This window comes from Geotrypetes seraphini, chromosome 11, assembly GCF_902459505.1.
Source record: "Geotrypetes seraphini chromosome 11, aGeoSer1.1, whole genome shotgun sequence".
Taxonomy (NCBI): Eukaryota; Metazoa; Chordata; class Amphibia; order Gymnophiona; family Dermophiidae; genus Geotrypetes; species Geotrypetes seraphini.
This window is the reverse complement of record NC_047094.1, coordinates 24,889,205-24,903,903: the sequence shown is the minus strand read 5'-3', so window position 1 is coordinate 24,903,903 and position 14,699 is coordinate 24,889,205. Positions and strand designations below refer to the sequence as shown.

The window sequence follows — 14,699 nt, the reverse complement described above, 5'->3', positions numbered from 1 at the left end:
ATTTCCAATAAAAACGGTTGGTTTAATTGAAAGCTCTTTTGTTTTCTTTACATCATATTATTAGAAATGTAATGATTTAACTATTTTCTAATTTGATTGTAAATTTTACAAAAAACATGTATAGACTCTTTGGGAATGCACACCGAGTCTTGTCACAGTTAACAGTTTTAAGAAGTTTATCTTTTTTTTTACTCAGGATACATTTGACATGTTATGTGAATAATACATTTAAAATATATTGTGTAACTGAATCAAATTCTTCCTAAATTCATTAAATTGAATGAAATCATTAAAACATTATAAATTGCCAATAAATTGAAATGAAAACCAAAGGATTGTGAATCAAATTGATTCTCTGACAATACAAAGATTCCAACCTTTAAAAATGATGTTACATAGTTCAGGCAACTTTATAAAGAGTTTTTAGATACTAAAATCTTGTTATTAAAGTTTAATTGACGTGCTGGCACTTTGAGGAAATTCTTTGGTTTTGTGCGGCAGTTTGGGCACTCGGGCTCAAAAAGGTTAGCCATCACTGCTCCATACGATATCTTCAGGAGTTTCTGCTTATGCCATTTCCACCTGACGAATGCTGTGGTTAAGACAGTGGACAGGGAGACTCATCAACCAAGGTGACACTGAGCAAGTTTATTTAAAAAATTTATAGACTGCTTAAACCTAAGCAGTTTACATAAGAGCATACATAGTATTAAAACAAACACCATATAGCTTAAATATTTCAACAACATTAGTTCTTTGAATGTCTCGTAAACTTGGTGTTACAAAGTTATCATAGTAAGGACAATGTCCTCCCATCATATATTACCTAAAAGCATCCACAAATAAGAGTTTTCAACAGTCTCTTCAAGATCAAGCGATCCATGCATAGTCTCAAAGTTCCAGGAAGAGAATTCCATAGTTTTACTCCAGCTATGGAAAACATAGATGTTTTTGACTTTACGTAGTGAACTCTCTTCCTTATCAGTAATAAGTTTCATCCCTCCCTCAGACCACAACCTTCTACTGGGTTGATTTTCCAGAGATTTGGAAACACAATGAGACAGACCAATATAGAACTTGGTGCACTGTCGAAAGCACCTTTATTTTATTTATATTCTACATATAAGAACATAAGCAATGCCTCCACTGGGTCAGACCAGATCCTACAATTCTATGCGGATTACAAATTATTCATGTACTCAAGGATTTTCCCCTATCTGTCCCGGCAGGCTCACACTCTATCTAACGTACCTGGGGCACTGGGGGATTAAGTGACTTGCCCAGGGTCACAAGGAGCAGTGCGGGTTTGAACCTACAACCCCAGGGTGCTAGGGCTGTAGCTTTAACCAAAGGACCACACACTCCCTTATAATATATTCGCTGTTGTAATGGGAGCCAGTGTAATTGTTTCAAAACTGGAGTGATATGTACTCTCTCTTGGATATACTAGCAATCAACCTTGCAGCAGAGTTCATCAATTGCTGCAAGGCCTTGCACTTTGTCTTAGTCAAACCATGGTAAAGCATGTTAGAATAATCGTCAATATTAATGCTTGAACCACAGATCGAAAATCACGTAGTGAGAGCATTTATTTTAATCTGTATAGAATATGCGATAGTGCATACCCTCCCTGAACAACCTTAAGGATTTGCTTTCCCATCAAAAGAACAGATTCCAAGCAAATACCTAAGATTGCCATCTCTTTCCTCACCATTCTTTGTGTTCACAAAAAATTAAATCTCTCAGGAAGTCTCTCATGATCTTCACCACTCACAAAATTATCTTAGTCTTACTAACATTCAGTTGCAACCCGTGCTCAATTTGCCTTTTAGAGAGTAGGTTTAAATGGAGAAGGGTAAATAGTTGGGTTCCCCTAGGGATCTGTGCTGGGGCTGTTGCTTTTTAACATATTTATCAGTTATCTATAGATGGAAATAACTAGTGAGATAAGAGAAGTCCATAGGACATTATTGCAATGGCTTGGGAAAATCCACTGCTTATTTCTAGGATAAGCAGCATAGAATCTATTTTGCTATTTGGGATCTAGCTAGGCGCTTGGGATCTGATTAGGATACTGGGCTTGATGTACCTTTGGTCTGTTCCAGTGTGGCAATTCTTATGTTCTTATGTAATTGAATTTGCTGATGACGCACAAAGGGCCTGTTTTACAAAGCCGCGCGGTAACGGCCCTGAAGCCCATAGAGATTTAAAGGGCTTTGGGGCTGTTGCCACTAGGTAGCCGCTAGTGTGGCTTTATAAAACAGGCCCAAAGCCTGGGAGGCAGGGCATCAAAATGGCAGATGATGTTTAATGTGAGCAAGTGCAAAGTGATGCATGTGTGAAAGAGGAACTCGAACTATAGCTAAATGCAGGGTTCCACATTGGGAGTCACTGCCCAGGAATAGGATCTAGGTATTGTCATTGAGGATACATTGAAACTAGAGAATGACATGGGGACAAATTTTTCCACATCCCCGCGGGAACTCATTTTCCCGTCCCCACAAGTTCTTTACCTGTCCCGTTTGGGAGATGGGAGGGTGTCAGGGGTGGGTCCTTTTTTGAAGCCCGCCCTGTCAGATGTTCATTAGCCTGCATGTGGTCTTACACATGCCCATATTACCAGATACCTTGTTTCCATCCCTTTCTGTTACTGTCAGGGATAGGGGGAGCAACTGCTCTTCAGAAGATACCATTGGGTATTTTTCAGAGCTCTAAGACTGTTAATGCAATTTGCACTCAGGTAGGCGGCTTGTTTCACCTTGTTACATAATTAAATGTTCATGATTACTTTGTGCTGTATGTTTAAGGTGACCATACGTCCCGTTTTGAATGGGACCGTCCTGTTTTAAGATCCCTTGTCCCGTTGTCCCCACACAAAGTTTAGGGATGCCGAAATGTCCCGTTTTCAGGGACAGCGTCCCAAAGCTGTTCGCGGGGACAACTGGACAGGTGATCGCTTCCTGTCCCTTCCTGCTGCACAAAAACAAAAAAAACCTCCCTCCAGGCCTGATTTTAAACCCTCCCCCGGTCCGCCGCCGCTGCTGCTGTCCTTACCTCCCAGCTGCTGCTAATCGCTGCCCAGAAGCCTTCTTCCCGACGTCAATTCTGACATCGGAGAGGATGTTCTGGGCCAGCCAGGCAGTGATTGGCTGGCCCGGAACGTCCTCTTCGAAGTCAAAATTGATAGGATTACTTACTGATGCTGGTGAAGGGTTGAGAGAGTGACTAGGCAAAAAAGTAGGTTTTTACAGCTTTTCTAAACTTAAGAAGTCCTTTAAGGGCTCTGATAGGAGGAGGTAGGCTGTTTCAGAGGATTGGTAAGAAATGAGTATAGGATCGTTTCCATTCTGTCTGGAGTTGGAGGGAATGTCCTGAAGATGTACGTAGGCGTATATCATCATGGGAGTGTAACGTTCTCTTTGGGATGTAGAGAGGAACTTTGACTGAGAAGTTTTTGGGAGTCATGTGTAGAGGGATTTATTTATATGCCAACACTAGACCTTTGAAAATGCAGTGTTTGGTTATGGGCAGCCAGTGGGCCAATATCAATGCTGGAGATACTGGGTTGTAGGTTTTTCAATAGTCTTATTGCAGCATTTTGTACTCGCTGTAGTCACTTGGTGGTTTTTGCTGTAAGACTGTTGAATAAAGCATTGCAGTAATCCAGGTGTGTAAGGACAAAGGCATAGAGTAGTTGGGTGAAGTCTTGTTCCATGAAGTAGTTTCTTTTCTTTTGGAGCTGGCAAAAGTAGTAGAAGAATGAAGAGACTACATGTGAGATGTTTGGAGAGTGATAGGTTTGAGTAATTCCTAGGCTCCATACTTCATCTATTGCCATCAAGGTAGTTGATTCCCAGGTTAGGGAAGGGCGGGTGTAGGAGCATTTTTCTTTCCTAATGCATAGCAGTTCAGTCTTGGAGGCATTCACTATCTGTATCCTGGGGAAAAGAAATCGCATAATGTGATATCTGCCAGCGAGCTTTCTCAGGTGTGGCCCTCACACTGAGAGCGAGTTCCAGAGAGGTGCTACATCTATCAAGGTAGCCATTTCTTAGGAGCTGGTAAAGGCCTGGCTCTTCACCCAAGCATTTAATACAAGTGGTGACTATCCACTCACTACTCATCTGGACTAACTTGCCTTACACCCTGCAACTAAGAGTTTCTCAAACTTTTATTCAACTATACATATAATTTGCGTTCAAATTAGTCACCCATATTTTAATGTATGTCTATTAGGTGTGTCCATTTTGTATTGTGTTCTCATCATGAGTATCATATGTCATATGAATTTATTTTCCATGTTTCCTGTTATGATGTATCATTTGTAGTCTCATATTTTTATTACATGGTGGTTTTACTGTTTTGTTTTTGTATATTCTAGTGCAGTATCATGTTTCTCCTATTTCTAGGATACAATTTTCTATTTCCAAGATTATCTCATTGATTTTGTTTATGCCTATGTTGGATCATTTCACTATTGTCACTATTGCTATGGAGTTACCAAAACTAAGTTTTTAATGTCAAGTTGAATCTCGCCATAAAGGCAGTTAATAAATCTCCAATTAATTTTTATAGCCTCTTCCATAGATTTCTGTTGTAAAAATCTGTTGTCTATGTAAGGAGCTGCAAAAACTAAGTTTGTATGCATGAAAAGGAAGATGGTGAAGCAGAGCATGCAGTTGATAGCCGTCTTGGACTTATTAACTAAAATCTGTTACATGATTCCTTGTACTAGGTAGTATATTTAAGGGACCTGTTTTTACAAAAGTGCAGTAAGTAGTTTTATAATGTGAATTAGCGAGCATCTTTTTTGGCAGCTTGACCCCTAGTGGTGGTACTGTGAGACTACAACTAGAAATCAAAACTTATTTTTGAACCATGCAGTAATGAAACAGGAACATCTGGGGATTGCTGCTGGCCTTTCACTAACCTATCGTGGATAGCCTACTAGGTGCTGAGGGGGAGTGAAGTAAGGATGGGCTGTGCAGATGCTCATCGGGAGTTCAAGTGGTGTTTGATTAAAAATTATTAAAAATCATAGTGGACCATGACAACTGCCTGTGCTGTAACTGTAGAGCAAATGCTGGCCACATCCCCAACAGTTATTGCACAGGCTTTTCACTTAAAACATATTAGGAGTGAACATAACATGCAGTAAATGCAAAAATCCAGTTAGTAAATGAGCCCCTAAGTTGATTTGCTTTAGTCAGCAAAGCCACTTAACACTTTTCATCTACCACTAATCAATTGTAGCTTAATGTGCGTAAACATGATGCATGCTGCTGAAAGGTAAGAAGTGCTATTCTATTTTGGAGAATAGGGAACAAAATCTCACTGTGAATGCCGTATAAACTAGAAATTGGTGAAATATGCTTCCAGTATTTGCATTTATCAAGTCAGTAGTTTTAGATCATCTTGTTCCACATTGCAATATCTGTGATTTGCTTAGGATGAGTGTGAGAAAAATTAAATGGTTTTCAAGCTATCTGCAAATCTATCCCATGATCTAATAGCTGAGTAGGAAGAACAAACTAGTTGATCTGAGTAGTGTCTAAAGCAGGGGTCCCCAAAGTCCCTCCTTGAGGGCCGAATCCAGTCAGGTTATCAGGATTTCCCCAATGAATATGCATGAGATCTATGTGCATGCACTGCTTTCAATGCATATTCATTGGGGAAATCCTGAAAACCCGACTGGATTTGGCCCTCAAGAAAGGACTTTGGAGACCCCTGGTTTAAAGCATACAGTTTGGGTTGGCTCTGAAAGAGTTGTATCATTTAGATAGGATTATGCATTACAATTTTTACAAGGGAAATTACCATACCCCTATTGTCTTGGGAGTTCTGTCCTGAAGAATATCAGCTGAAGTATGAAGCAGGTTGGAATAGAAGCCTTAATTTTCATGATATTATCATATCTCCAATTTTGTGTAAAGCTGCTGCTAGTGAAATTTGCTTATATGGAAAAGGCCTAGGAATAAAAATATATAGAGTAGTATATAGTTTTTTCTAGTTCAACGGTATTAGAATAAAGAGACCAGGTGTTACACTAAAGCAGATCTTCCCAAATATTTTTTTTTCTGATGCAACTTTATTTTAGCATTCAATTTCATGATGCCTAGCCCCTACCTCATTTCTGGTACCAGGCTTCCCTTCATCCTGTGCTTCTACTACATGCAGGTCTATGCTTCCTAGTGAGCTTGAGTAAGATAATAACTTTATTCTTATATACCGCCAAAAACATGATAGTTCAAGGCTGCTTACAGCAAGAGAAACTGAACAGTCAGCGAGATATACAAATCATAAGAAGTACATGATAAACAAATAAGCTAAAACAGTAAAAACTTAGGTTACAAATCTATCAAACAACTGCATAATTTTCTAAAAGAATAATAACATGAAACACCTGAAATAATTTTACCGAGCCAGTCATTCATTTTGTCTGCCTGAAAGGCAAGGTTTCTATCAAGAAATCTCTTAAAACAGGCTTTTACTGTTGGATATGCAAATAAATGAACTGTACCGTATAATGGGCTTCTACTATGTCCTATGTTCATAATATGAGTCAACATTAGTTTGGAACACAGGTCCCTTTACCTAATATATACACATACACAAATTGAACTGAAAAATTTTAAATTGATTTGGGCGCAAATCAATAAAACAATACAAAAGTCATTCTTAGTCATGAGAAACTTAAGACAAGTTTGGAAATTCTTCGAGAAGACTCAGTTCCAGCTCATAGTTCAGTCCTTAATACTAGGCCTACTTGACTACTGTAATATCCTCTACCTCCCATGCCCTACAACCATAACAAAACAACTACAAACTATCCAAAACAAGCACTAAGACTCATCTACTCATTAAAGAAACATGATCACATTACAGAAGCATATCTCCAATCGCACTGGCTTCCGATCCCAGCAAGAATACAATTTAAATTTTACTGCCTACTATTTACTGCCTACTATTTACTGCCGACATGGGTCTGACTCCCCAGGGTTGGCTGAGATAAGTACCATTTTAAGTTGGTTTATCAGCAACAAACACATTATAACTATAATATATTTATGAGATGAGTAGTACAACTATAGAAAAACAAATAAAGAGTATGGAGTTAATAACGTGAAGTTAATGTGAAGTGACAGCCAATGATTAAGCACCACACTATGCTTCCCGCGATTTGAGCGTCTTTTTTGCGGTGGAGTGGTGGGGCTGAGGCGTCCTTTTCAATATTACATAATTACCATTAATATTATTGAATCCAGACCATTCAGATGAATACTAATTCTATTGACACTTATAGTGGCTGGATTACCATTATATGACAAGTGGCCAATGTATGAGTAGCTTTAGGTGAAAAAATGAAAACATACATGAAAGCATGGGAGAAAAGATTTAGGGAAAGAATGGTCAATTGATGAATGGGGGGTAATGGTACTACATCTTTTCCAAATAGCTAGAGCAGCTATATTGGTGGAAAACACTATAAAACTATTAGTATGATGGTATGCCACCCTGGTTCTAATTAGTAAATATACTAAGGGGATAAATGATGTTTGTTGGAAAGGATGTCGAGAAAGAGGAACATTTTACCATATGTGGTGGGAGTGCCAAAAGGTTCAGAAATATTAGGAACAAGTATTTTATTATGTGAGTAAAGTCATCCAGATCCCTTTTGATCTGAGTCCTGAAAGGGCACTATTGGGAGTCCGAGTAGAGGATCTATCATCTTCCCAATCTAAGTTTATGGATCTGGCCTTTATTGCTGCTCGATTAATAATGGCACAAACAATGGTGCTCTCCAAGTATATCCACAATAAGAGAAATGAATGACCAGTTAGGAGTAGTATGTGAAAAATATAGATTATCGGCCCTTTTAACAAATCAATGGGTGAAGTTTAACAAGATTTGAGAGAAATATATTGAATTTGAAAAGGGCGATTTATGAAAAAATTATGAATTATATACTTTTATATCCTTGCAGTTTAAGAAGTATTGTTGTACTATTTTATTAAGGGATATGAATTGTGTTAGGAGGAAATATGTGTTTTCTATTGTGATTATAGTGAAATTTTTTTCTTGTGATAATTATTAAAATAAAGAATTTAAAAAAAAACAACAAAATTCTTTCACCCACTCATTCGATCAACTCTCCATAAATGACAAGCATTTTCTGAACACAGAGAAATCTTTTGTAATGCATAACCACACTTCTTCCCTTCTGGAATTTGCCTTATCTTAATAATAGAACCAAGGCATGCTGGAGCTGATCTTCATGATCATAGGGATCTTCTGTGCTTTCCTGGAGAGTTCTAGATAAAAAGCTTAGTATTGGTGTCATAAGATGCCTCACTGGAAAGCGATTAGTGATTTTGCTTTCTTTAAAGAACATATGTTTCAGGTAAGCACTTTGAGAAAAATACTAAATAGATTTACAGTAATTAATAAACAATACACATTCACATTACATGTTCAGAATTTTGGTCTATGAAAAATGTTTAGTTTTGACAGAACTCAGCTGAAGGTATGATCCAACATGCTTGGCATTTGTGTTCATGCAGGAAAAGGTTAAATCTACTTCACTGAATATGGTGGTGTTAGAAATTCATTATTAACGTGTTATATTTTAACACTGCATTTATTTTTACTTTGATTTCAGGAGGAACAGCTGCTAATGAAGTTTCGTTTTCTTATGTGATCCTGGCAGCTTGTAGTTTAGTTGTGCTGATAATCTTGCTTGTGAACTGCATATCCTGCTGTAAGGAGCCAGAAATAAACTTTAAGGTGTGTATTTAAACTTAACGTTGGCAGAAAAGAACTAAGCCAGCCATGTTTAATGCTATACATTATAACAAAACTGAGCAATTGATGTTTTTGATTTGAAATTCTGTATGTCATTGACTCCCAAAATGATCTAGGTTTTGTCGCTTGTGTGGAAGGCCAAGTCTCGCGATCATTTTTCTTGCTTTATTCTTTGGCCTGACTGTTTTTCTCCTATTTTTTGGGGCTTATTGCTCAGTCAAAATAAGCCTCCAACACAATTACCTAAGGTTTCCTCCATATTTTATATCTCTTTATCTTCTCACCTAGCTCAGCTACTGCAATGACAGTCTTTGGCAGGAGTTCATTTGTCGGAGTACCTTATGTTCCTAAACTTAGCCACTAGGTATCACCATTTCATGATGACTGGGTCCTCTTACCTCAGGGGGCTATGAATGCTGCTTTTGTAGAATTATTAGCCAGCTTGGCAAGATCTCACTTGAAAATTGATTCTAGGTCCCCTGAATGGCAGTACACAGACTGAGCCATTAGGCCAGCCCTCTTGTTTTCCTTTCTGTTGTTGCAACCTAGCAATGGTATATTTGCTGCAAGCAGTCAAAACAATGAACTTTTGTTACCTTGTGTTGAATGATGGCTCCTCATTAGGAGACATTAAAGCTAGCAAAACAACATGGTGGCGAAAAAACCTCCAAATTAACATGACAGCCATATCTATTCAAGAAAACGGTCATAAACCCTATCATAGGCATAAAAAAACTCCACACACTAATGCTTCACTAAGTCTCAAAATGACTACCAGCCATCCATGTTCATAAAAACTTAAAACTTCACACTGAAAAAACTGGGACTTATCTGATGCATCAGAAATTTCTTTCACTTCCATGATGCCATCCCTCGTTAGCGCCCACTTATCCCAGTTGAATATTTCTCAAACACTGCACCAACATGCTTTCAATGGCAGCAAGGAACACCATGGCTACTGCAGCTTCACACTTATAACTCCCCGGGTGTGACACAAACTCTTCCATGATGTCATTTCTAAATACCAATCTTCAATAAAATACATGCCATTCAATTCTTTGATTTACTCCATGGGGCCAAACTATGTTCAAATAGTATATCCATTGTTGTTTTTTTATGGCAGTCTACTTTTTATATTACCTCGATGTTGAGAAATTAACATTCAATCATTGAATCGATCACAAAACATTTGAAATCACTAAACAAGTGATTGTTTTCAACACTATGCACACACAACTGATCAACTCCACTGCTGTGTTCTATATTGTCCAAAAGACAAACAGGAGAAACTGCCTTCACAACGTTTCTTACATACTTTTTCCAGACATTATTATTTGGACATGGCGGCATGGACGGGTGCTTCTTTTGGAGCATTGGTTCTCTCTGCAGCAGTGTCAAATACCTACTGTGTATGAGGACTGCTTTGTTACATCCCACAAGTCTCTGGATTGATATGCAGCTGACACTAAGAGGAATGAAGAATTGTCTTACCTAATGATAATTTTCTCTCCTTTAGTTGCAGCAGATGAATTTCCAGGTCTCAGTTTTTCGCATTTGTCTATTTTCTGTTATGTTTAGCTCTCAGCTGGAAGTGATTCAAGTTAGTGTTCTCATAGTGGACAATTCCTTTTAGTTGGCAGTTTCCAGGTTTGAATTTAATCTAACTTGTTATGTGGGAAAAGAATATGTATATTGTGCATAGTTTTCCTTCTGCTTTAAGAGAAACACCTGAGAGACCAAGGAGCATTCCATCCAATAGGACAGAGCTTGGTTTATTGCTCTCTGTTTCCACCTGCTGGTAAATGGGCATAACCCACAAGTCTCTGGATTCATCTGCTGTGACTTATTGGAAAGAAAATATCAGATAAGACACATGGGGGTCCTTTTACTAAGGCGCGCTAGCCATATATCAATTGTAGTTTTTCCCCATCCGTCCTTTTGTTGCCGTATGTCTGTGCAAGTCACTTGTTTTCCCTGTTTTAATATGCGTCTCAATGTAACTGTTTAACTTGTTTTTATGTAATTTTATTATGTTAACATAATTTTATTATGTTAACTTATAAATTAGATTAAGCGGTCAAACAAATATTTTAATAAACTTGAAACTTGATATTGGCGTGTACTAAAACAGCTAGTGTGCCTTAGTAAAAGGACCCCATAATTTTTCAGTATTTATGGTAGATATATAAAGGCAATGAAACTTTGTCACCCATGTTTCTTAATGAATTCCCTCACTGTTTCTAGTCTGGTCATTGCGGTGGCAGTTGAGGCCAAGGGCTTTCTTCCAAAGATGTTGGTTGTGGTGTATGGTTATCTGAATGAATAGGACCCTGCAGGGATTATGTAGGGAAATTTTTAAAAGGTAGTGTTTGTCTCTCAGACTAGTTTTTTCATTTTTAATGTATGTATTTTACCTCCATTTGGTATGTAGGATTATATAAGCACTATTTATATACTCTAAATTGCTTGGTCAATTTTGAGGTCGGCAATGTTAACATATTCATTGTAAAGTTGTTTCATAGTTGTTTCATAACCCCCCTCTTACCATCCCCTCCCTAACCCCAGATCCTACTTTTCCCTCTCTTGGAAACCTTCTCTGATCTAACGTTATAACCCTTCTTCCATAACTCTTTTTGTAATCCGCTTTGAACCGAAAGGTAATGGCGGAATAGAAATCTGTAATGTAATGTAATAGTGCTATGGCGCATGTTGTGCTTTGGTTTGTACTGAAAGGAGTGCACAGATCTAATAAGGATAACTCAGTTTATATATAACAAATACATTGGGGTCCAAGATCTGTATTATATATGAATCTTTGTAGGGTCTACAGTGTAATTTTTTTTTTTGGGGGGGGGGGTGTATGGGCATGCTAAAATGCTTAGTATAATAGGTCCATGTTTGAGAGTTATCTCTCTTTTGGTACGAAGGATTACTTGTAACATGAGCCGTCAGTATTGCACTATAACAGATAAATGGCTCAGTTATAGATATTTTTATAAAGCACCTATAATGCATGTGTTCAGAACTTATGTCAAAAGTATGATCTGACTGGTTGACTGATGGAAAAAAAAAAGGACTTGATTATTTATTTTATTTTTTTTTTAAGAAACTAGATTTGGAATGTTAGTTTGCATGGTTAAAAAATGCCACTAAATAACTAAAATATTTTCTTCTAGGAATTTGAAGACAATTTTGATGATGAAATTGATTTTACACCACCAGCAGAAGATACCCCATCAATTCAGTCACCTGCCGAAGTTTTCACTCTTTCTGTTCCAAGTATTTGTTTGCCAGTTGCAACCCAGCTTCAGCCGCCAGAAGGTATTTTGCTATGGATGTCCAAGTATAGGGGTGCTTTTTACTAAGCTGTGGCAAGCACTAGCGCATGCCTACTGCAGGTTAAAATGGTTTACCACTGGATGTGCTTGGGCATCCTGTGGTAAATTTTTAATCTCCATGTGCAAATCATGCACAAAAATATTTTTACCGGGAAGTGACATCAGAAAGGAGCCAAGGCTGGCTTGAGCAGCGTGGAAGATGTTGCTCACACTGGCAAACATTTAAAGAGGTACATAGAAGGTGGAGAGGAGAAGAGGCACCGGAACCCCCCTACTTTACTACCCCACTGAGGCTGTGAGACCTTCCCGTATGTACTCATGGCTGGCACTGCTGCTTCAGAAAAGCGGTGCTAGGGGGCAGTCGCTGGTGGATGTGGGGTGGGCAGGGGAGGGGGCAATCACTGGCAGATGTAAGGTGGGCAGGGGAAGAGAGAAGGTAAATCCTGTATAGAAGGAGGAAGATGTTGGATGGAAGGTGAGGGAGAAAAAGCTGTATAGAAGGGGGAGAGAGAGGGCAGAGTTGGAGATTGACTGGGAATAAAGAGAAGTAAAATAGAGCCAGGGTGATGGAAAGAGAAGGAAAGCTGCCAGTAGACCGTAAAAAAGAGGGACCTTGAAGTCTAGATAGTAAGAATAAGTTAAATCTGGACAAAGAGGTAGAGAAAAAAAAAATTGAAGAAAGCTGAAAGGAAAAGGCAAGAGACTTTAAGATGGAGAAAGCAGAAACAAGAGAAATAAATGGCCAGAAAACAAAGGCAAAACTTTTTTTTATTTTTAATTCAGGAAAAAGTACAAGTATGTAGGGTACTTGTGTTTATAAACTTCCTCAAACGATTTCCTCTGTCTATTGGCATGCTCCTACCTCCTGTTATATATAATTACGTTACACACCTGTTTGTTTCCTCCTACTTCATGCTCATGATGTAACTTTGCTGCATTCATGCAGCCTCTCTTGTTGTAAACCGTCTTAAACTGAAAGGTATGACGGGATATAAATAAAGCTATTATTATTAAATAGAATTAAGATATCATCTTTTCATTGGACTAATTTAATACCTTTTTGACCAACTGTCAGATCAAAACCTTTCTTAGGTCAGGGCATCTTTCTGTCTTGGACCTGGGGAAGCAGGTATTGGCCTCTGAGAGCTAAAATGTTTTAAATGCTTTCAATAAAATAGCTTATTTTCCATTTTTAAATTTGTATTTGTAATTCTTGATTTGTAATGTACTATGCGTATAATACCATCAGGGTAATGTAATGGAGAATTTTTGCTCACCATCAACTTGGTCCTTTGCTCGTGAAAAAAAGCTGTGTCTCATTTGCCTCCAGTATCACAGCTCTATTGTGTTGTACCTTTCCTTCTAGTCTGAGTGATCGTTTTGCAGACAGTGACTAGGTGGTATTTCTTTGGCTTCTTTGCAAAGGGTGGCATTTACCTTTGTGGGATATCTTATTGGTGTTTTTAGCCTTTTATTGCATTTGTTTCTGTGCTGCCATACTGTAAGTCCTTCAACTTTCTTCAGCCCTGCCACACGTTGGATTTGATGACTCTTTGTTGTCTTATACATTCATGGAGTGGTTCACTGTGCTACTTTTTGATTTCTCACTTGTTCTTGTCTGTAGACCTGTTTGGCTTCTTTGGTCTTAAGTACTCATGAGGGCTTTTAAAAAATTTTTTTTAATTTTTAGTGGTTTTAGTGCATCCTATTCACTATTGTTAATGCAGGCTTCCAGCAGTTCTTTTTTTTACTTATGTTGTGAAGAAAATAAAACCTGTCATCATAACTACAGGGATGCAGTTCGTGGTTGATGGTCATGATGTTTTTAGCACTGCCTTAATCCAAGTAAAAATTCCTTCACTCTGTATAATGATAGGTGTGGCCCAGATATTGATGATCTTGAGGGTAGCCTTCAGGATTTTTCTAACCTGTCTAATGTGGTGGTAGTATATTTTTCTGTCTGTAGGATGCCCAGATGTTTATATGCTCCTTCACTTACCAATCCCTTTTGATCTTAATGGACATTTCTAAGCCTTCAATGTTAACCAATTCCCCTTTTTTTATAGCTAGAATGGCACATTTTCTCCAACTCAAATTCTGTGGCAATATTTTCACTGAAAATTTGGATGGTATTTAGCAGAGATTCGATTTCCAGTCGAAGCTTTATGGAAAAATCACAAGTAATCTTTATACAGTAGATAAGAAATTTGTATTTCCAGTCTGGTTAGCCTAAGGCTGTCTGTTCTCAGTATGATTGACTAAAAGTGGAATCATAGCAATCACAAACAAGAAAGTCTCCCTGAAAGAAATCCCTGAAAAAAATCTCGGTGAATCTGGAAGATGTGCTGAGCCAAATCAACAAGTTAAAAAGTGATAAATCGCCAGGACTGGATGCTATACATCCCAGGGTACTAAAAGAACTCAAACATGAAATTGCTGACCTGCTGTTAGATCTGTAACCTGTCGCTAAAATCGTCTGTAGTACCTGAAGACTGGAAGGTGGCCAATGTTACGCCGATTTTTAAAAAGGGCTCCAGGGGAGATCCGGGAAATTACAGA

At 38.1% G+C, this 14,699-nt stretch overlaps 1 protein-coding gene across 1 annotated transcript in view; it reads left to right on the top strand.

Annotated features, from left to right (window-relative positions):
* Nucleotides 1-14,699, top strand: part of LMTK2 (lemur tyrosine kinase 2) — a 104,653-nt gene that overhangs the window by 29,975 nt on the left and 59,979 nt on the right. The window contains exons 2-3 of the mRNA XM_033963404.1: nucleotides 8,660-8,784; nucleotides 11,979-12,123. Coding sequence (XP_033819295.1) covers nucleotides 8,660-8,784; nucleotides 11,979-12,123 — 270 coding nt within the window. The remainder of the gene's footprint in view (nucleotides 1-8,659; nucleotides 8,785-11,978; nucleotides 12,124-14,699) is intronic.